Genomic DNA, 22,415 nt, shown 5'->3' with positions numbered 1-22,415 from the left:
CTGCAGGAGTAAAGCTGCATTTTTGTAGGAAAAAATCGTCGTCCAATGCTAAATTCCATTTCTTCGCGAAGTTATGTAACTGCTATTGGTCCCAAAACTAGTTCCTGCAACTTCACTGGTTTTTCAGAGAAGACCAGAATAGCAGGATGAACCGCCACCCTAAGCAGCAGCCACCTCTCTGTTTATCTCTCACAGTAAACCTCCTGAGGACGCTTCACTCTCGGCTTTGACTCGCGCTCTGGAATGACTCACGCTCAAGCGAAGGATTAGCAAACGTTAGTGATCCCGCTCCCTGGTTAATCCCTGGGTTAGTGCATTTCCTTCTCCGACACACCCATTTAACCTCCTGAGTTATGTGTTAATAAGTTGATGAGAATAGGAACAACGCTATAGGAATAGGAAAAAATACTAAAGCGTGAAACCTTCTCTAGGAGCAAAAACAGTGATTCAAAACCTAAAGGGAAAGATAGGCGTGGAGCAGGACATGATGTTCCTCATACTTTTCTGTCTAGCCTATAAGAGGACACTACGGTGATGTGGCTTTGGCGCAATAGCAGATTTACTGTTCCTGCTGGTCACTCCTGAAATGTTTTATTCCTCTTATACTACAGGAATTCACATTTAAAAAAAAACAAAAAAAACATTACAAGTACACCATGCTGTGCTGTTATCAGTTTACAGTTCCGGCTAATGTTGTGTAAAACAAGCAGGTTCCTTATCACTGATCACAGAAGTTATCACTTTTGTTTTTCACTTGCTGTAGCAGATATAAAGAGACGCGTTGAACATTTTCCACTATTAGACATGCCTGACTTTTGGTTCTTTACATTAGCATTGGAGCTACTGCTAACCAAAGCCCACATTCACAAGTAAGCAAAAGTTTTGGCACCCCCTAGCAACTTAAGTCATTTGTTCAAAGTCTGGACTCCCAAAGTCCTTACCAAGACCCATTTTGACAGCTTGCAAATGCTTTTTTTTTTTTTTTTTTTGTAGCCAGCTAAAAAGACATCCCATTCTCCATTTTCCTGGCAAAACATTTCTAGTTCTGAGATCTTCTTAGGTTTTCTCACAAGCACAGCATGTTTACGATCATTGGGGGGGGGGGGGGGTTGCTTTGCCTTTCAGCCTAGCATGTGAACAGAGATTTCTTGGTCTTTCAGATCTTGCCTTGACTCGATTTATTGATGTCATTTTGGGCAGAGGAATTTTTAGATCCTCAGTCAGCTGGTTAGAGGTGGTCATGGTAGTTATGAGTGTTTAAACATGGCAAAATTCCACATTTTTAAAAGTTAATCAATCATACATGAACAAACTAAATAAACCTTTTCATACAGTGTTCCCTTTTTTTTAAAAACAGTTTACTGGAGAGGTTGAGGCAAAAACATGTCATTTTGTCCAGGGGAGCGCAAACTTTTGCAACTGGAAGTTTAAAGTAGATCTCTAAGGTCAGCCTTTCAGCTGTCTGGCTTTAAAAAAAAAAACTCTATTGTCACAAAAAAGAAATTTTGTGCCAAAAAATTTGACTTGTACACCAAACTATGGTTTCAAAATAACTCACGCAGTCATGTTTTCTCATCTTACACGTTTGATGTTCCTGACAATCATAGTGTAAAAATCCATTAGCTCAGTGTAAATATTTGCAAAAGCCAGGACGATATAAAGACACAATGTAATACGTAACTATAGCAGTACATTACACATAACAGACAGGGTTAAAATATCTTATAGAGCTTCATAGTGGTACAAAAGAAAAATGTTAACTCTATAGTCTGGAGATAAACAAAGTGTTCACTTTAAATCTGCTGAAAGAGGTGGGAGGGATGATGAACTCTTCGGTCAATCACAGGAACATTAGCCAATCACGTGCGTCTGTGAGCTCATATGTATGTGGAAGGGGGCAGACTGCATGCGTTATACTGCCTTGGCTGCGTCTCAGGTAGAAAGCGCTTGATGAACAAACACTTTTTCGGTTTATTTCATGATTTCGATTTATTTTTTTTACAGGATATACATATTATGGGATTATTTATGTTTGGAGATAAAATGGACAAAATATTACACTCAGCCACGTTAGAAGGCAACACCTCAGACACACACACACCTTTAAATTAAACCCAATCATTACCTGAAATCAGGTGTTGTTCAGAGGAGGACAATGTGTCATGCCAGACACTATGATTTTGCTCCAACGTGATACTTAAAGACTTTTCAGGATTACTCACGTGGCTGATTGAGGAAGATTTGTGTGTGTGCAATGACCTTGAGTGGCCCATATACTTAATACTACTACTACTAATAATCATTATTACTATTATTATTATTATTATTATTAGAAGTAGTAGTGGTCCTAATCCTGGCTTAATTAATTAATTAATTAAATTATTTGTGGCACCATTGACCACTTCATGACATAACAACCATTTACATATTTACATAAAATTATCCCAAATAACGGCTTGTACCCCATGTAGTGCGCGAGACCAGCTATTTGGGATACAGCCGCCTTTAAATAAACTGCCCCAGAGTTTTCAACGTCATCTTAACTTTCTTTCCTCCCCCCCCCTGACAGGACAAACGTTATTTATAAAAGCAAAAACTTAAGTTTCAGATGATTTATCCAGAGTATTAGACTGAACACAAAATACACAGAAACCAGAAACTTTAAACATTTCCTAGAATATTTTTCCCCCCAACCCGACAGCCCAAGTATGGAAAGGAAACGAACTTACGGTTTGACGCCGAGACGCCTATAAACTTCTCCTTATTTTTTTTTCCCCCCGTCGTTTTGTCAGTCCAACAAAAATATTCTGAGTTTTGCAAGTGTAGCAAACAGAACGTCCGAGTTTAGTGAAATATGAATGAGAAAAGTTGAGTCAAGGTAAAAGAGGCAAGCGGTGTAGCGTAGCGATGAGGCGCGGGAACGCGCACTGACTCGGAAAAATGACGGCGAGGGAAGGGGGGGCGCGCACAGCTGACCGCGCGCATGACGTACAGTGACGTAGGTGCGTTCCAATCTGTGAAACTCCGGTTTGACTCACATACTGTTCTAGACACTTGTGAAGTATCCCTAATCTGTTCAGATTAGTGGATTAAATCACATACTTACATACTGTTCTAGACACTTGTGAAGTATCCCTAATCTGTTCAGATTAGTGGATTAAATCACATACTTACATACTGTTCTAGACACTTGTGAAGTATCCCTAATCTGTTCACATTAGTGGATTAAATCACATACTTACATACTGTTCTAGACACTTGTGAAGTATCCCTAATCTGTTCACATTAGTGGATTAAATCACATACTTACATACTGTTCTAGACACTTGTGAAGTATCCCTAATCTGTTCACATTAGTGGATTAAATCACATACTTACATACTGTTCTAGACACTTGTGAAGTATCCCTAATCTGTTCACATTAGTGGATTAAATCACATACTTACATACTGTTCTAGACACTTGTGAAGTATCCCTAATCTGTTCAGATTAGTGGATTAAATCACATACTTACATACTGTTCTAGACACTTGTGAAGTATCCCTAATCTGTTCACATTAGTGGATTAAATCACATACTTACATACTGTTCTAGACACTTGTGAAGTATCCCTAATCTGTTCACATTAGTGGATTAAATCACATACTTACATACTGTTCTAGACACTTGTGAAGTATCCCTAATCTGTTCACATTAGTGGATTAAATCACATACTTACATACTGTTCTAGACACTTGTGAAGTATCCCTAATCTGTTCACATTAGTGGATTAAATCACATACTTACATACTGTTCTAGACACTTGTGAAGTATCCCTAATCTGTTCACATTAGTGGATTAAATCACATACTTACATACTGTTCTAGACACTTGTGAAGTATCCCTAATCTGTTCACATTAGTGGATTAAATCACATACTTACATACTGTTCTAGACACTTGTGAAGTATCCCTAATCTGTTCACATTAGTGGATTAAATCACATACTTACATACTGTTCTAGACACTTGTGAAGTATCCCTAATCTGTTCACATTAGTGGATTAAATCACATACTTACATACTGTTCTAGACACTTGTGAAGTATCCCTAATCTGTTCACATTAGTGGATTAAATCACATACTTACATACTGTTCTAGACACTTGTGAAGTATCCCTAATCTGTTCACATTAGTGGATTAAATCACATACTTACATACTGTTCTAGACACTTGTGAAGTATCCCTAATCTGTTCACATTAGTGGATTAAATCACATACTTACATACTGTTCTAGACACTTGTGAAGTATCCCTAATCTGTTCAGATTAGTGGATTAAATCACATACTTACATACTGTTCTAGACACTTGTGAAGTATCCCTAATCTGTTCAGATTAGTGGATTAAATCACATACTTACATACTGTTCTAGACACTTGTGAAGTATCCCTAATCTGTTCACATTAGTGGATTAAATCACATACTTACATACTGTTCTAGACACTTGTGAAGTATCCCTAATCTGTTCAGATTAGTGGATTAAATCACATACTTACATACTGTTCTAGACACTTGTGAAGTATCCCTAATCTGTTCACATTAGTGGATTAAATCACATACTTACATACTGTTCTAGACACTTGTGAAGTATCCCTAATCTGTTCACATTAGTGGATTAAATCACATACTTACATACTGTTCTAGACACTTGTGAAGTATCCCTAATCTGTTCACATTAGTGGATTAAATCACATACTTACATACTGTTCTAGACACTTGTGAAGTATCCCTAATCTGTTCACATTAGTGGATTAAATCACATACTTACATACTGTTCTAGACACTTGTGAAGTATTCATTATCTGTTCACATTAGTGGATTAAATCACATACTTACATACTGTTCTAGACACTTGTGAAGTATCCCTAATCTGTTCAGATTAGTGGATTAAATCACATACTTACATACTGTTCTAGACACTTGTGAAGTATCCCTAATCTGTTCACATTAGTGGATTAAATCACATACTTACATACTGTTCTAGACACTTGTGAAGTATCCCTAATCTGTTCACATTAGTGGATTAAATCACATACTTACATACTGTTCTAGACACTTGTGAAGTATCCCTAATCTGTTCACATTAGTGGATTAAATCACATACTTACATACTGTTCTAGACACTTGTGAAGTATCCCTAATCTGTTCAGATTAGTGGATTAAATCACATACTTACATACTGTTCTAGACACTTGTGAAGTATCCCTAATCTGTTCAGATTAGTGGATTAAATCACATACTTACATACTGTTCTAGACACTTGTGAAGTATCCCTAATCTGTTCACATTAGTGGATTAAATCACATACTTACATACTGTTCTAGACACTTGTGAAGTATCCCTAATCTGTTCAGATTAGTGGATTAAATCACATACTTACATACTGTTCTAGACACTTGTGAAGTATCCCTAATCTGTTCACATTAGTGGATTAAATCACATACTTACATACTGTTCTAGACACTTGTGAAGTATCCCTAATCTGTTCACATTAGTGGATTAAATCACATACTTACATACTGTTCTAGACACTTGTGAAGTATCCCTAATCTGTTCACATTAGTGGATTAAATCACATACTTACATACTGTTCTAGACACTTGTGAAGTATCCCTAATCTGTTCACATTAGTGTATTAAATTACATACTTACATACTGTTCTAGACACTTGTGAAGTATCCCTAATCTGTTCACATTAGTGGATTAAATCACATACTTACATACTGTTCTAGACACTTGTGAAGTATCCCTAATCTGTTCACATTAGTGGATTAAATCACATACTTACATACTGTTCTAGACACTTGTGAAGTATTCATTATCTGTTCACATTAGTGTATTAAATCACATACTTACATACTGTTCTAGACACTTGTGAAGTATCCCTAATCTGTTCACATTAGTGGATTAAATCACATACTTACATACTGTTCTAGACACTTTTAAAGCATCCCTAATCTGTTCACATTAGTGTATTAAACCACATACTTATATACAACTTTTATACACAACTGTTCATCCGCTGAGTGAATAAAGCTACTCACTTGCACTGTTTTTCTTACAAAGCAACTCATTGTGAATCATTTGCCAGACATGGTGGTGTGAGTCGGGTGGAAGATTTTCCTTGAAATTGTGCTTTACTTTGCAGACAGCAGAGGTGTCTAACACTACTAAACAGCTCCTTTAAATACATTTAAATGAGTAAATTTTTTATTCAAATTCTACATCTAAGCCACTTTGTACTTAAGGAAAAATACCTTATGGGATTATTATGTTTGTTTACACTCCAACAAGAACAAATGTAGTATAGTGAAAATATCCAGCAACTATATTAGGTTATAATGTCTGAAAAGGTACGATAATGTACTATATATAATGTACTTGTGTACTAAGCTATCTTGTCTTCAAAATGCTTCAGAAAGAAAATATAGACAGTCTTCATGTAGTTTCTGTGCATGTTCTGGCCTTGTCCTTGTGGGTGTCCTCTAGCTAGGTTCAGTGGTTTCCTCTCACCTCCCCGAAACATGACAGAAGGTGGATTTGCAATGCTAAATTGTGCTTAGCTGTGAATGTGTGTGCATGGTACATGGTGTTATAGACTGTCATCTAATTCATTATGTGTTTCTGGGTTAGACTCACCTTGACCTTGAACAGGATACAGTGTTTAATGAAAATAAATGTATACAAAAATAAAAAATAATCTCTACTTTCTCTGACAACTGGTACTTTTATTAAAGCATACACACTACATTGACACTCACATGCAATTAAAATAATAAACAAATCAATAAAATGATTACAAGACCTTAAGCAGATATCTAGACATTTTTTAGACCATATAATATAATAAAATAGAATTCAAAGCACTACTGAAATCTACTTCTATAAATAAGTACTAGGGCTCCAGACAACTATAGTATGTACAGGCGTTTATACCAAAATGTCATTTTAATAGAAACAATGTGTAAAATATATAATCAACATTCGTTTGCTATGCCATTCCTGTAAAGCAATTATGTACATTTTAATACAATAAAGGAAGTTCGTTTCTTTATGAGACAAATGCAAGCACACACCTGGATAGAATTATTTTCAAAATACGAATGAATATGCTGACTTCCTCTGTTTTCATATGAGCCGAATGGACTTCTCAAATATTCCAGGCTTATTAATCATTGCTAGATTGTCTCTGTGCTGCCCTTCACATACGGCACTAGAACAAACAACTGCATTAAGTCTATTGACTTAAAGCTCTTTAGCTGAAACCCTGTAGCGTGAATGCACTAAAATATACATGTTTTACCTACAAGTACAGAGAGCTATAATATCTCACGACGGGCAGCTTAGGAGTATGAGAATATTCCATGGTACAGAAATAAGTCATAAAAGTATAATGGTAATTTTGTAGAATAGAGGATGATGATGTCACATTGTTCAATGGCAATTGAAAATAAACAGGTAAAACATGATGTAGTGTGCGGTTACAGGAAAATAATAAACAGTAAGCTCTTGAGATGCAGCCCAATGTGAGATGTGATCCATTATTTTTCTGATAATCTTGTTAGCATTTATGTTATAACTGCGATAAACACAAGTCTCCCCTTCATAAGCCTCTCTGTTTTTTACTAAGAAAAGACTTCCTGAATGATGACTGCTACAAAGGGCTGTAACTGGAAACTCCTTCCATATCAGTGATTATTTGATTTTCTTTATTAAATAACAATCTTTAAATAAATTTTTTAGATTTTTATTATTATTATTATTATTATTATTATTATTATTATTATTATTATTATTATTGTGGTGCACCCTCCATACAAGTCCCAGTGTTACTATGGAAGCAATAACGTAAAAGAATGAGTGCCTTCATATAATTAACCTGGGATTTGAATGACTGTTCTAGTAAATGAATCTCCTTCTGACCAAACCGATTCAGGGCTGCGGAACAAAAGGAATTAATCATACAGTTCCATCTTGTACACAAATGAGTCAACACAAAGAACATCTTTATATCCCTTACATAATGAGCAACTTTTATGCTGCAGAGATTTTTTGGAAGAGTCGGTTATTATTCAGTCCGTTGAATGAAATCAGCTCATTCAGTATTGTTTCCTAGATTCTCGCCTTTTTTTTTTCACTTCCTGTCTCGGGTCTACTAGAGGGTGGGAGAAACAATGCAAAAAAAATCCTCCCATTTCCTGTCCCTTTCCTCTCTCTATATGTCTGTACAATATGTGAAAGTTCTCTCTTTGAGTCACTTTGTCACTTTGCTGTAAGGGCCAGAAAACATGTGTATATTAATATGTCTGTATTTCAGTGCTTACTTATAGCTAAAGCTATAATGGAAGACAGTGTGGCAGTTTAAAAGCAGGGAAAGGCTTAATCCCTGCAATCAGAGCAGTGTGTTTTATAGGAGCTAAAAGAAATCAGCATCCAGAAAACTCTCACACACTTCCCTTCCTGTGAAGCTCGTCTCATTTTAAACACAGTTATGGCTTTAAAACAGAAAAGCATCCCAAATTGTAATTAAATAGCATAGTTTAGGATATTTCACCATATTTCATTTCATTTCCCAGTCCTAACTTCTTATCCTTTCTTGCTACGTCTATTCTTCTTTCTTCTCCTCCTGCTCGGTCTTTCCATCTTCTTCCCCCTCCGCCATTTCCACGCTCAGGATCTCCTCTCCGTGTTGGTGTGGGGTTATGCGGATGATCATCGTGCTGTCCGTGGTCTCTGCCACCATGTCTTCGTCGTCCTGTGTGACTGTGCGCTGAATGGGTGAGCGACGGTGAATGGGTGAGGGAGGGGGCACGGGCGCTGCTGTGGTGGATGCTGCCGTGGTGCCGGAGGTCTGAGAGATGGAGACATGGAAATGAAGGGATATAAAGGAGGAAATGAAAACAAGTAAAGGGAAACTCTACGGCAAAACATGCTTACGTAGATTAGGAATACTGCTGATTTTTTAAATATACTCATGCATGCAATTATCGAATCAGCCAATCAGTGTGTCAGATCAAGAGCTTTAGTTATTGTTCACATCAAACATCAGAATGGAAAACATAGGGCTTTTCTACACTGTGTTTAATCCTGGGTTATCATCGTTCTAACTCCTGCTTGTAGCCCAGAGCAGAGCAATGTTTCACGCCATTCACCATAGTATACCCGGGGTTATAAAACCCTGCTCTGAAGCATTTTCTGCAGTACCAAATGTTTACAGTGTGAAACGAAGCAGCGCTCGAATGTTAAAGCTAGACCATTAAACAGCTCATATCATGTGCTTTGTACCGTACCAGAAACCCTGTTTGCTGTGTAAACAGTAGGGAAAAGGTTTATGTTTTCATTTTCTTGTCTCTTTTTTGTGTTCTTGCATATCAGCAGGCTTTAAACTGCCAAGGAGGGTTTATGCACCACATGTTTTTTCTCATGGATGTGAAAGCTAAATATTTATCATAATCATCATTTTTGACATTGCAATTATGCAAATGAGAACGTTAACCCAGGGTTTAGGAATGTACGGTGTGAAACATAGGACGATGAATACCCAGGATTAATTGTCAATTGGTACAGTAAGCGTGGTGAAACAGGCTAACCCAAGCTTCTGTTTAGCCCTAGAGATAACTATTACCTATCGTCCTATTTTAACTATTTTAAAAAGCCCAAATGTGACCTCAGAGACATTGTATGGTTGCTGGTACCAGATGGGCTGGTTTGTATATTTCAGGTAACTGATCTCCAAAAATGTTCACACACAATACTCTACAGCTTGTGCAAAGTGATGTGAAAAACAAAAATCAATAAACAGCAATTCTACAGACCCAAATTCCATGCTGATGATAGAGGTCAGAGGAGTATGGGGCAGATTGATTTGAGCTGACAGGATGTAACCCAAATAAGCACTCTTAATAAGCACGTGTTGAGTAGCAAAGCATCTTTGAATGCACGATAGGACAAAGCTTGAGGTAGATGAGTTAGAACAGCAGAAAACCACATCAGTCAGGAACAGAAATCTGAAGTTACAGTAGGCACAAATTCATCGAAATATGACAGAGAAAGAAGAACTTGGAGGCAAATTCGAAGACTAGGAGCCCCATAGTTGCTCTGGACCTGAATCAATCTCACACGAGTTTTAAAACAATTACTAATTAATTTAGCGAGACATGAGATGTTGCCTAAATTCCCTATTATTTATTATTGCTAGTATTTAGAGCATTTACAAACTGAATATCTTAGATTTATTTTGTTATCCTAAAGCATCAAAGCATACTGGTCAATGTTTGAGAAAAAGCACACTGAGGCAACAAGTTAGAAAGAAAATAGAAAAGAACAAAATCACCTTTAGTGTGGCTTCACTTTCTTTGTACGTCTCCTTCAGTTTGGTGAATGTTTCTCCTTTGCCCACCACCAGGGCGGCTTTAAACAGTTTGGGAGTCTCAGGCCGTGTTGGGATCACCTGACCAGGTTCCTTACCCGCACCTTTCTCTTCCGGAGGCTTCTTATCCTTCGTTAGCATTTTCCTGATTAACAAAAACGCACAAATGATCTCAACCAAATGAGAGCACATAAGAGCACACACTGTATATGCTTTAACACAGCTGATGTAGTTAGGGAAAGTCTTGACATGCTAATGATTCGAGCGTTAAGGTCTTTTTCAGTTTCAAAAGATAGATAGATAGATAGATAGATAGATAGATAGATAGATAGATAGATAGATAGATAGATAGATAGATAGATAGATAGATAGATAGATACTTTATTCATCACAATGGGAAATGTACAGCTTCTGTCAGTACCCACAAGCACAGGTAATAAATAAAACAAGATAGGAATATAACAAAAAATACCAGGTACAAAATATAACAAAAAATATAATAAATAATAAACTCTAACAAAAATATAACAAAATCTAACAAGAAATATAACAAATAACCTATAATAAAATAAATATAACATAAATACAGAGATTTAAAGGTATTTGAGATCAGTAATGTGCAACAAACAAGAATTTAAAGGTATAATGAGGTAAAAACCAGGTACGTGCAAAGACTGCGTGTTTATGAGTCCTGTGCAAATCGCAGTGTATTGAAGTGTTCTGTGCAAACCGGAGTGTATGGTGCATAGTGTACAGTTTGTTGTACAAAAAATTGGCTGAAACAATCACAAATAAACTCTGATTAGCGGGACTGATTAGAGAGGTAAACAGTGCTGTGGGCCTTCAGGGCATCTGTGGTAGAGGATTTCACAGTAATACTAAATAAGGATAAGTTCAGCAGACTAGAGTGAGGATAGTAAGTGCACAACACACACACACACACACACAGAATGAATTGGATCCACGGGTGAGCAGTAAACAGGCATCATGAGACCCATTTCTGACTGATTTCAATTAAATCCTTACTAACATCAGCACTCACATCACTTTTGTTTAGTAGACTATTTCAACAACAAGCAGAACTGGCTCAGATGAGCGGAAGTATGTATCCAGCCACTTTGTTTGTGCTGTCTGATATACTTCCAGTGCATATATCCTCTTTAAATGTACAAAAGTTTAATATGTAAAAGTTCATTATATCCTTTGAAAAACAATCCGAATCCCACAAATGATCAACATTAACACTTTGCTGCCTGTTAACTTGTTATTGGCAATCACAGCTTTATTCTAAGAAAAAATTATTTTTCTTCAGTTCAATTTTGATCAATTCCTTTGAGCTGGAAGATGGATTCGCTGTTCCAAAATCCTCAATAAATAAAATCAGGAAATTATTTCATTCAAGCTTCCTATGAAGAATTCTTAAGTAGTGTGTAAAGAGAAATCCCATATCATGATATTCCTAGTTCACTTCTATTGTAGGGATGGTGGTAGTTCAAGTAGTTTGTGGCTCTCCCTGAGCGGAAGATCAGGGTTCAAACCCCGACGCTGCCACCGTTGGGTCCTTGAGCAAGGTCCCAACCCACCAGGGGTGCTGACCCTGCGCCCTCACCCTAACCCTCAAGGATGGAGAATTTCACAGTGCAGTATGTATATGTAACAAATAAAGGCAACTTAACTATGGGGTCATACATGCAACCTTTCCTTCTCAGCAACATTGCTTAGCTAGATTTGTGTCTTCATTCCAATGGAGTATGCAAACTTTAGACACACATCTCTGAGAAGGTGTAGGAACTGCGATAATTGTGGTTCAGGACATTGCTAATTGTTATCTATGCTGCTTTCTGGTTGTGCTGCAACTGTTGGCTTCGCTCATTTTCCTTCCTTATCATTAGTCTGAATGTGTGTTGTAGAAGCCTATGTGGCACACCTATCCACTCGTGGAACCTCCAATTATACTGGCAGGAATGTTCAAATCAGGGGTGTCCGATCTTATCTGCAAAGTGGGTGCAGGTTTTCATTCTAATCTATCTGGACCCACACCTGATTCCACGTGTTTAGTCAGTTTAACTTTGGCTTTCAATACACACTGGAGTGTGGTTGGAATGAAAACCTGCACCCACATTGGCCATTTCTTGATAAATTCGGATGCCCTTGGTTTAAAATTTTTCTGACAGCTCTACAGCCTTTTCTATTGGACTATTGTTTAATGATGTTGTCCTTATGGATTTTAGAAGATGTGGACTTTGAGGACAACAACCTCCAATCAATACACAAAATAACCCCATGTGGACTTTGAGGACAACAACCTCTAATCAATACACAAAATAACATTCTACATATACTATATCTGCATCACACAACTCTGACTGTAAAAAGGACATAATTCATAATCACACTCTCCGGTGTCACCCAAATGAGGATGGGTTCTCCTTTGAGTCTGGTTCCTCTCAAGGTTTTTTCCTCTTACCATCTAATGGAGTTTTTCCTTTCTACAGTCGCCTCTGGCTTGTTCATTAGGGATAATTTTGTCTAATAGACTAATTAGACTTTTGTACTATGTTTCTTTTGTTTTGTAAAGCTGCTTTGAGACAATGTCTATTGTTAAAAGCGCTATACAAATAAAATTGAATTGAATTGAATTTTCAGCCCTATCACCATTATTGCTTGTAAGATTGTGTGAAAGCTTCCCAACCAATTAGCATGAGGACATTTGTTTGCTGGATTTATCTTGATCATGATTTATATTTATGTAACCTTTATATATCCATTAAATACAGTAACCGAATATGTTTTATATAAGCATAGTGTTTGGCTTGTTTTTGGACTGTGGGAGGCACAGGGAGAACATGCAAACTCCACACAGGATTCGAACCCAGGACCTTCTTGCTGTGAGGCAACAGTAAGGTTAACCACTAAGCCACCATGCTGCCCCTTTCTTGTATTTATAAATACAAATTCAAAAGACATTATCTGTGTAAATTTGTAGTAGATATATGCGTATTTTAAAGACTCACTTAGCCTTCTTGCGCAGTATTTTCTGAGACTCAGGGTAGTGCACCATGATCTCAGAGAGGTCTTTCTTATCCAGGATGAAGAGGTTAGCAAAGCCGTGTGCCACCACGTTAGCTGTGCGCCTGTTTCCTCCACCTACAGCAAGCAAGCTGAAGAAGAAATGCACTTTCTTCGTTATACACAAAAATATTGTTCAGAAATGATGGTAATTCATAATACAGTGAAACGTCCAGAACGCTTACCTGATTTCCCCAAACACAGATCCAGCCCTCAAAGTCACAAACACAGTTTTACCATCAGGGCCTCCAACCACCTGCACCTCTCCAGCCTTGATGATGTACATCTCCCTGCCGATCTCACCCTGACACAGAGGGGGCAGAATCTCATCAGCCACATGGGAGGTCACCAATCTTCACATAATGTATGTGGTTGCATAGTGTTTAAGGTGTTGGACTACTGCTCAGAAGGTTGTGAGTGAATCCCAGGTCCACCTAGCTGTCACTGCTGGGCCCCTGAGCAAAGCCCTTAACCCTCAATTGCTCATTTGTATAAAATGTAAGTTGCTCTTGATGATGACGTATGCTTAATATATTTATATCACTAAAGTTATCTTCCCTCACCAGCAGAATAAGAGTAGCTTGTCGTGTTATTAAGAAACCGGACAGCACATATCCCTCTCTCCTTAAGATTTTCTATGCAGTGAAAGGACTGACACTGTCAATAAAATGTTTATCTATTAAAAATTAGCTTATGCTAAGGCATAAATAATCCACCACACTATCCCAAATCTCTGCAAATTAGAAAGAAAGTCTCTAACCTTCTTACACACATAATCCCCAGGGAGGTAGACCACAGACTTCAGTCTCTTCAACATGTCAAATATCATCTGTCTGTCACAGCCCTGAGAATGAGAGCAAGACAAATATTTAATATAATAAGAGTTAAAATATTTAAATATAATTATTTATATAAACATTATTAAATATTATAATATTTATTTAATTTTATAATTATTATTAAAATGTTTAAATATATTTAAACCTATCTAGTATTTCCTGTTACAACTTTACAAGTGAGATATTTAAAAATATTTAGATATTTTTCTTAAAACAAATTTCAAGTTTAAAACAATTTATTTAGTTTAGCTGTTTTTGTGGTATTTTTACCCTAGGAAAAAGTTAAATTATCTGCCAAAAGGATGAGAAAATATAATGCTTTTCAACTACAGTAATTAATCTTAGATTTCACTTATATTACAAATCTAATATATTTAATAATCTTATATTTTATATATATATAACACATAATTATTTCACTTGTGTGCTCCGAAGCAGACTCTGGCAAAAGAATTTCCTTCGGGATTAATAAAGTTCTACCTTATCTTATCTTATCTTATCTTATCTTATCTTATCTTATCTTATCTTATCTTATCTTATCTTATCTTATCTTATCTTATCTTATTTGGTATATTATAATCTTATAATATGAAATACAAGACAAATTTACCATGATGTTTTCAACTGCTGTCGTAAGAAGTCATTTTTTGCAGCGAGATAAAGAGTTCCTGATTTTTTCACTCAGACTTTCAGAATCTGTGGTGTATTACGATCTGTGTGTCTTTCAGTTACGGATACTATACCGCACTTCTATTCCCCGTTCTACTGAATGTGAGTGTGTGTTTTCTTTGACTCACTTGGAAGAGGGCCACTTTGCTGACAATGGAGTAGTTCACATCCACTGCGATGTCCAGGCGCATCTTATCAGGCAGCTGGATGAGCAAATCCCGTTCATCTACACACAGAGATAGCCGACTCTACAGTATATGCAACTTGAGGAACAATACCTGACCTTGACTACACTAGGAAAACAAGAATTTCTGCTAGCAGGAAGGAAGGGAGAATATGTCTAAATCCCACATAGCAGACGGGTCTGGGCCAGATCTGGCATTAAGCTGGCACTGCTGGGTGAGTTCTGGCATGGCAAGTGGTATGTCAACCAGATGCGGACCAGGTCTGGCAGTGATGGCACTGTTTATATGATGGCATGCCAGATGTGGCCCGGTTATGGTTTGGTTTACATGGTGTGGCCCAGTGCTTGTTTGGCCCACCTCTGGCAAACCAGATATGGGTCACCAAAGGGTCGTTATTCTTTGTGGTATGTAGGTCGAGTGTAAGTGCATTGTGTGGGCCAGATCTGGGCCAGACCTATTTTGCTATCTGGGATCATCACACACTTGTTTTAAATTTGACTTGTGATGTTAATCAATTCTTAAATCTTATTGTTCAGAAAGTGTTGATTCATTTTCTAAAATGCATTCTGATGCGCTTGTTCTACTACATCAGAATTGTCAAGGATAGCTTGTGTGAGGGTTGCGTCAGGAAGGGCATCTGGCATAAAACCTGTGCCAAATCAAAAAACATGTGGACCAAATGATCTTTTATGAGAACAGGGAGCAGCCGAAAGAACAACAACATGGTTTGGTTAATTCTCTGCTTTATAGCCTGTTTTATGTGTCTTTGTTTATGTTTTGTATTCTCACGTTTACCCCGCCCGATCTTTAGCCCATTCCCACCTCTGCACACGTCCCTCTTGTTTCACTAATTACCTCCCCAATTTATACCGGTTGTCTTGCATGTGTCATTTGTTGAGTCCTTGTCTTCGTGTGCTGTTCGTTACCTGGTGTTCTCTGTTTTATGTCATTGGTTTTTGTATCTTGTTCTGTTTTTGTATCTTCTCTGGGTTGTTGATCAGGGTTCAAGCCCCATCACTGCCTTTGAGCAAGGCCCCCCTGCCCCAGGGGTGCCTTATCACGGCTGACCCTCTGCTCTGCCTCAAACCCCCAAGGATGGGATATGTGGAGAAATATTTTCACTGTGCAGTAATGAATATGTGATTAATAAAGTTAACTTTACTTAATAAACCCCTGTCTGACGTCCATCCCTGCACTTGTGTCTGATTTTTCCCCTTGTCCTGACAATAATTTTAACATTAACATCTAATTCACAGTAACTTACAGTATAATGAGGATGATCCATACGATCTAAACATAACAAACAGAATACGAAAACAGTGACGTTATTTAAGAAAGAAGAGCGTGTAATTGTAGATATGGTTTATTTGACGTGTATAGAAGGATTTTCCAGTGTCAGTTTTCTACACAACCTGGTCTTCTGCTTTTATGTTTCCCTATACTATTTAACCAAGCTGGGATTTCTTTGTCTTGTTAATTTGAACAGAAAGAAAGATGCTATAATGTATGCAAGCGAATATATCAACAAACTTGATTCACAGAGGTTCAATTGTTACTATAAACGGATAAAAAGTATGCTTTTTAAAATTATTTTTAATGGAATTCATTTGCAAATTGCTATTGTATAAGGGGAATAAAACACTACAATAATCACATGGTTTTTTTTTTCCTTACATGGACATCTGGTTCCTCTGGTCAGAAATCAGAAGTGGGTATTTAAAAAAAATGAAGTCGGGTAAGATATTCCCGACTTCATTTTTAGATTTATTTGTAGCTGTATTTTACTATTTTATAAAACTATTTAAGTACACATGGTATTTCTGACCCTTTGAGACGAGTGTTTGATGATCTAAACGGCCAATTTGCTATAAGCTACATTAGCAGCATATTAACACCAATACAATATATACAAAGCTTAAGTTTACTGGGAAAAAATGCTAATCAGTTGTGGGAGTTGACCCTTTAAGACTTTAAAAAGATCTTTCTAATCAGTGTACTGTAATGTAAAAATAAAATCCATGTTGCATCTGTGTATTCTGAATGAATTTCAATTCAATTTAATTTGTATAGCATTATCACAGTTAAAAATGTTATGGACACTGTTAAAAATTCAGAATATAAATGATAAATAATACAATTTAAGTTCATATGTATCTCTAATGAGCAAGCTAGAGGCCACTGGTGACTATATGAGAATATAAACAGCCTCCATTTGACTTTGCTCTTACCCAGCATGCCTTGCGATTGCCACGTATAGTCATACCAGGTCTTGACTCTGTTCTGAACCTCCCGTGGGATGCGATAAGCAGTCATGTACTTTACCGTGCTGTCCACACATGACCTGTAGTACGCCTGACCTGCAGTAGCTGCTCCTACAACATCTCTCATCTACACACAAAAATGATCACACGTTATCCGTGACATTTCTTTTGATGTCTGAAATCAATCGCTCTCTTTTTTCCACCCACCTGACCAATCATGATCGAGAAAGCAAACACACCCACGAAGTAATTGACCAGCTGAAAGACGATTTCGAAGACCGTGGTGGGATCTGGGAGGCCTCCGATTGTGATCAGGGTTTTTACAGCAAAGTAGTAGCAGCGGATGTAACTGCACAATGAAAGCACACACACACACGTACATGTTTTTTCTGTATGGTATTGAGATAATCACAGAGTTTGGTGTGCATGATGAAGGAGTCACCTGTTGCCTCTGCCATCGTAGACCCATTTAGTGGAGCCGAGGCCTTCGTAATCAGAGCCCCAGTAGAACAGACAGGCATTGCAGTGTAGTGAGTAGAGCAAGTACGCACTGGTCCGGATCACTCTGAGAGAAAGACACGAGCGGAAGAGGACACGAATCTAACACACTATTAAAATTGGACTAGTTTTACATAAGGAGACAGGGTGATGTAATTATCACCGGGAATTTAGCCCTGTCCAAATCGGTCAGTAATTTTTATGGAGTGTGCAGGCACGAAAAAATTTCGGTGATTTCAATGATTCCTAGGAAATAAAAAGGATCCTCTTGATAGTAGGTGTGAAACTTTACAGCTTTTCTGTAAAAATTTGTTCCTTTATTTTAATTATTAGTGATAATGCTAAAAATTAAAGTTCTTTAAATGAACTAAAGTGTGTGCGTGTGTGTTAATGAAGGGAACGGGCAGTCATTAACATCAGCTTTTTGGTTTAAGGATGAATAAAATACTATATCCTGTACTGTATAAATAGATATATACACCTTTTAATATATGGTATTATCATATTGCGTGTACTCTAGGCTTACCTGTAAATGTAGGCTTTTTTCATCACGGCCTCCAGACGATCATTAAATTCAAAGAATGCCATGTACTGACAGAAAGAACGAGCAGAAATATTAATAATGATTTCTTCTGTATGGCAAACAGGGATTTATTAAGCAATTTTGGTAGTCCTGTATGTACTTGTATGTAAGTGTGGTGCATATTAGAGCTGGATTTACCTTTAAAATCCGTGGGAAGCGCAGAATGGATTTAACCCCTGTGAAATAGTACAGAATTTCCAGGGGAAACAGACTGATAATGTCCATCTGAAAATATCAATCCAGATCTCAGGCAAGCAATGGACAAGCAAACACAGGTACTTGGAAATGCCATGACTACTCATGACTAACATTAGTGTTAAAGGAAAAGTTTGGCAAAATCTTACATACACAATACACCCTTATTTAGTCGAGGAGCCAACAGAACTTCTCTTTATGATACAAACATAAATACTCATCTGTTTAGATGTACATTCACCATCCACTTTAATAGAAACCCATGCACACCTGCTTATACATGCAGTTACTGTATCCTTCCTGGCAGCTCTGACTTCTATTCAAATCAATTCAATTCAATTTTGTTTGCATGGCAATCTTCAATATATTCCATTTAATTCCATTCCATTTATTTTGTAAAGCGCTTTTACAATCGGACATTCTCTCAAAGCAGCTTCACAGAAATCTAAAAATTCATTATAAAAATTTAAGTATATATTTATCCCTAATGCGCAAGCCAGAGGCAACGGTAAGAAAACTCCCTGAGACGATATGAGGAAGAAACCTTGAGAAGAACCAGAGTCAAAAGGGAACCCATCCTCATCTGGGTGACACTGGAGAGTGTGATGAGTCAATAATGTTCTTTCTACAACTGTGAAAATGGAATTGAGTCCATATAGCATTGTGTAACCATATAACATCTCCACCCAAAGAACTCATTGTGTTTTTGTTCTCTGTACCAAACCTGAAAGATCACACTTTGTCACAACGTTTCAAAACAAGCTCCTGACTTGTTTCTGCATGATTGCACTGCTGAGATACAATTGGCTGACTGTATAACTGCATAAATGTGCATGTGGATGGAGAGTGTACGCTGAAATCTTTATAGATTTGCATCAAATCAGTCGCACTCCAAATATGTTCATTACATTTTTGCTCTTGCTCTTAAACAAAAGCAGTTTCATTTTTCACTTTTGTATTGGTCAGTCAAATCAAAGGAGGCAGTGGGTTTTGCTTAATGATGCCCGGTGCTTGTGTATCTGATGAAGAGCTTTTGTCCAAATCACTGTGTTACACTAGAACATTTACTACACATGGGCATAAGTTCATGTGCACGCATACTTTGCCATGTATTAAAGATAATTGAGCTAGCTTAAGAAGCTAATTTGAGACACCAAACATGTTCTGATCAGTCCTCTAAAATTAGGGACTGGAGTTTTGCCAAACTCTTCCTTTAAAGTCTAGTGCTCACCTTAAATCGTTCTGTTTTCATGTAATTTTCTCTCATATCCTTTTTATCACACTGAAACACATACATCCAGTGACACATCTATTAATAAACTCTATATACAGATTTACTTTAAAAGATGCTGATTTTCTACATGATGTTGTTTGTGTATGTTGTCTGAATATGTAAGTGTATTTTTTACTGTACATCTGTGAAAGCTCATGTATATGTTTCTACGCACCACTATATCTCCCCCACGGACGAACTGTAGCCTGGGCTGAAAGACCGTGATGTCCAGGATGTAGATGCCGTCACAGAAATAGTCAGCGAGCAGCCAGAGGTGGATGTTCTCTGGGGTTTGATATGGGAACGCCCAACGCACAGGGATCAGCCACACGTTATAGTTCCACGCACACATCACGAAAAACAGCCACACCACATAGATTATATCTACACAGAGAAAAAAAACCCCAGACAAATAAAAAGCCATTATGAGCAAGGCAACAACAATTTCCCCTGCTTGATTACTCTAGTACATTTCTTAGAGCTAGATAATAGGTGCCATTAATAATAATAATAATAATAATAATAATAATAGTAATAATAATACTCTGTTTTAGCCATTTTTGTTTTACAATATATCAAATAATATACATGATCCCATGTACAAAAACATATATTAGCATGCTGTGCATTTGAACTTGATAAATAAAAATTAAATGTCCTATGTCCTATTTAAAAAAATAACTTTCATGGACAATAATTCAAATTAATTTAATCATTTATGAAATAAAATTTAATCACAATGAATCATTTCATAAAACCATACCGTATATGTAAATAAATAAATAAATAAATAAATAAATAAATAAATAAATAAATAAATAAAGTGTATAAATAATTTAGTCATATGAATCTTATCAAAATAATAATTAATGACAATAAATTCATTGTGTAAAAATCGTATCTGACAAGAATTAAATGATGTAAAAATTGTGATTAATTAAAAAAAAATAAAAATGAAAATATAAAAAAATAAATAGATATGAAAAGATTTGAACATTAACTGTGTAAAAATTGTGTAAACAATTATAAGTGAAAAATTATACATGGAAGCAAATGAGTCATGTAAAATAAATATTAAAATAAATATAATGTAAAGAAAAATATCACGTGAAAAAGCAGACATAATAGTGTCTAAAAAAATAAATGTCACATGAAATTCTCTGCGTGTAAGTGAGTGTAAGGGATGTGGTTTTGTTCACGTTTCGTATCTTTTTCAGCCTTATCAGTATAAATGTAATAGACATGGAGAAATCATATCACAGGAGCAACAAATACATGTATGGCATTTTACGGGAGTTGTATTCATTAGCTCACAGCACTTTTACGAAGATTAATACCTGGTGCTCTAAGTCATTTTCATAGTGAATGGGAGATGATTTAGCTGCCAGAATAATTACACATACAGTCTAATAGCGTGTTGCTGTAATTCAGGAGCACTGAGTAGTGTCTCACCAGTGTAAGGATCGATACTGGAAGGGAAACGATACTCCACGATGGCTCTCATCCAGTCTGGCATCGGGGGAATCTTGGGCACTTTGACTTGGTAGCCCATGAACTCCAGGAACTGCTCCTCTTCAGTCTCATCAGCAGGAACATCTTTCTTCTCCTCTGGGGGTGGAGGCGGAGGAGGTGGAGCGGCAGCGGCCTTTTTGGAAGGTGCTACATATTCGGACAAAACAAAGTAAAATGCATTGCATGAAATTGCATCTTGTTCTTGAAAGCATGCTTTGATTTGTATAAACAAATGAATTATTTGTTATAAAATGAGTCGGAACTCTGTTGGATTTCAGCGTGAGATGTTTGTTTTTCCCCTTTGTTGGATAACCTTACACAGAATTTTAGTGGTTGAAGATAACACCTTTAAATTTTAGATGATTATGAACAAGCACTTGGGGCATCTCAGAGATCAGACATGGTTTTGATATCAACAAAAAAAGTAGTCATTGTTATTTTGAATGAATATTCTGCGCCTCGTAGAAATACGAAAAGAAAAACTACAAATTCTAAAATCTCTGAGGCGATTTACTTTCATATGAGAGTCTCATTAACAACCACTGTGATGTGTGACATGACAAAGACATTCAATGCTGAACATGGACGCTACAAAACAGAGGAGTGGACTCTGATTCAATGAGTCAAAGGGAAAAAAAAAATGTGGAGGGCATTTTGCTGAAACTGTTTGAGTGCAATTGTCTATAAACTGTGTTTTAGACTATGTGATTACATTGGCCTTAAGATTACAAGATGACTCCAATAAGAGACTTTGTGATAACATGTTGTTCCTGTCAGATTATATGATGAAGATTTAGATGTGCAATTAAAGAAAATTACTATGTTCTGTTTACGTCATCAATAAGTGTAGTCCAGACTTGTGCAGAAAATCCAATGACATAAACAAAAATATTCTTCAAAGCGATCTTGAGGTAACAAGGAGAT

At 36.8% G+C, this 22,415-nt stretch overlaps 2 protein-coding genes across 3 annotated transcripts in view; both read right to left on the bottom strand.

Moving 5' to 3' along the window:
• The window catches only part of kifc3 (kinesin family member C3), a 38,772-nt gene extending 35,830 nt beyond the window's left edge, over positions 1–2,942 (bottom strand). The window contains exon 1 of the mRNA XM_058388526.1: positions 2,730–2,942. The gene's annotated coding sequence lies outside the window, so the exon portion shown is untranslated. The remainder of the gene's footprint in view (positions 1–2,729) is intronic.
• A 3,818-nt stretch (positions 2,943–6,760) lies between these two features.
• Positions 6,761–22,415, bottom strand: part of cngb1a (cyclic nucleotide gated channel subunit beta 1a) — a 31,777-nt gene continuing 16,122 nt past the window's right edge. For both annotated transcript variants that reach the window (XM_058387406.1, XM_058387407.1), the window contains 14 exons: positions 21,432–21,638; positions 20,155–20,363; positions 19,938–19,988; positions 18,650–18,736; positions 18,455–18,519; positions 17,873–17,995; positions 17,638–17,779; positions 17,398–17,557; positions 15,113–15,210; positions 14,237–14,320; positions 13,662–13,780; positions 13,422–13,568; positions 10,372–10,552; positions 6,761–8,889 (listed from right to left, as the gene is read on the bottom strand). In XM_058387406.1, coding sequence (XP_058243389.1) covers positions 8,644–8,889; positions 10,372–10,552; positions 13,422–13,568; positions 13,662–13,780; positions 14,237–14,320; positions 15,113–15,210; positions 17,398–17,557; positions 17,638–17,779; positions 17,873–17,995; positions 18,455–18,519; positions 18,650–18,736; positions 19,938–19,988; positions 20,155–20,363; positions 21,432–21,638 — 1,919 coding nt within the window. In that variant the 3' untranslated portion in view covers positions 6,761–8,643. The remainder of the gene's footprint in view (positions 8,890–10,371; positions 10,553–13,421; positions 13,569–13,661; positions 13,781–14,236; positions 14,321–15,112; positions 15,211–17,397; positions 17,558–17,637; positions 17,780–17,872; positions 17,996–18,454; positions 18,520–18,649; positions 18,737–19,937; positions 19,989–20,154; positions 20,364–21,431; positions 21,639–22,415) is intronic.

This window comes from Hemibagrus wyckioides, linkage group LG04 (assembly GCF_019097595.1).
Source record: "Hemibagrus wyckioides isolate EC202008001 linkage group LG04, SWU_Hwy_1.0, whole genome shotgun sequence".
Classification (NCBI taxonomy): Eukaryota; Metazoa; Chordata; class Actinopteri; order Siluriformes; family Bagridae; genus Hemibagrus; species Hemibagrus wyckioides.
This window is presented reverse-complemented; position numbering and strand designations above follow the sequence as displayed.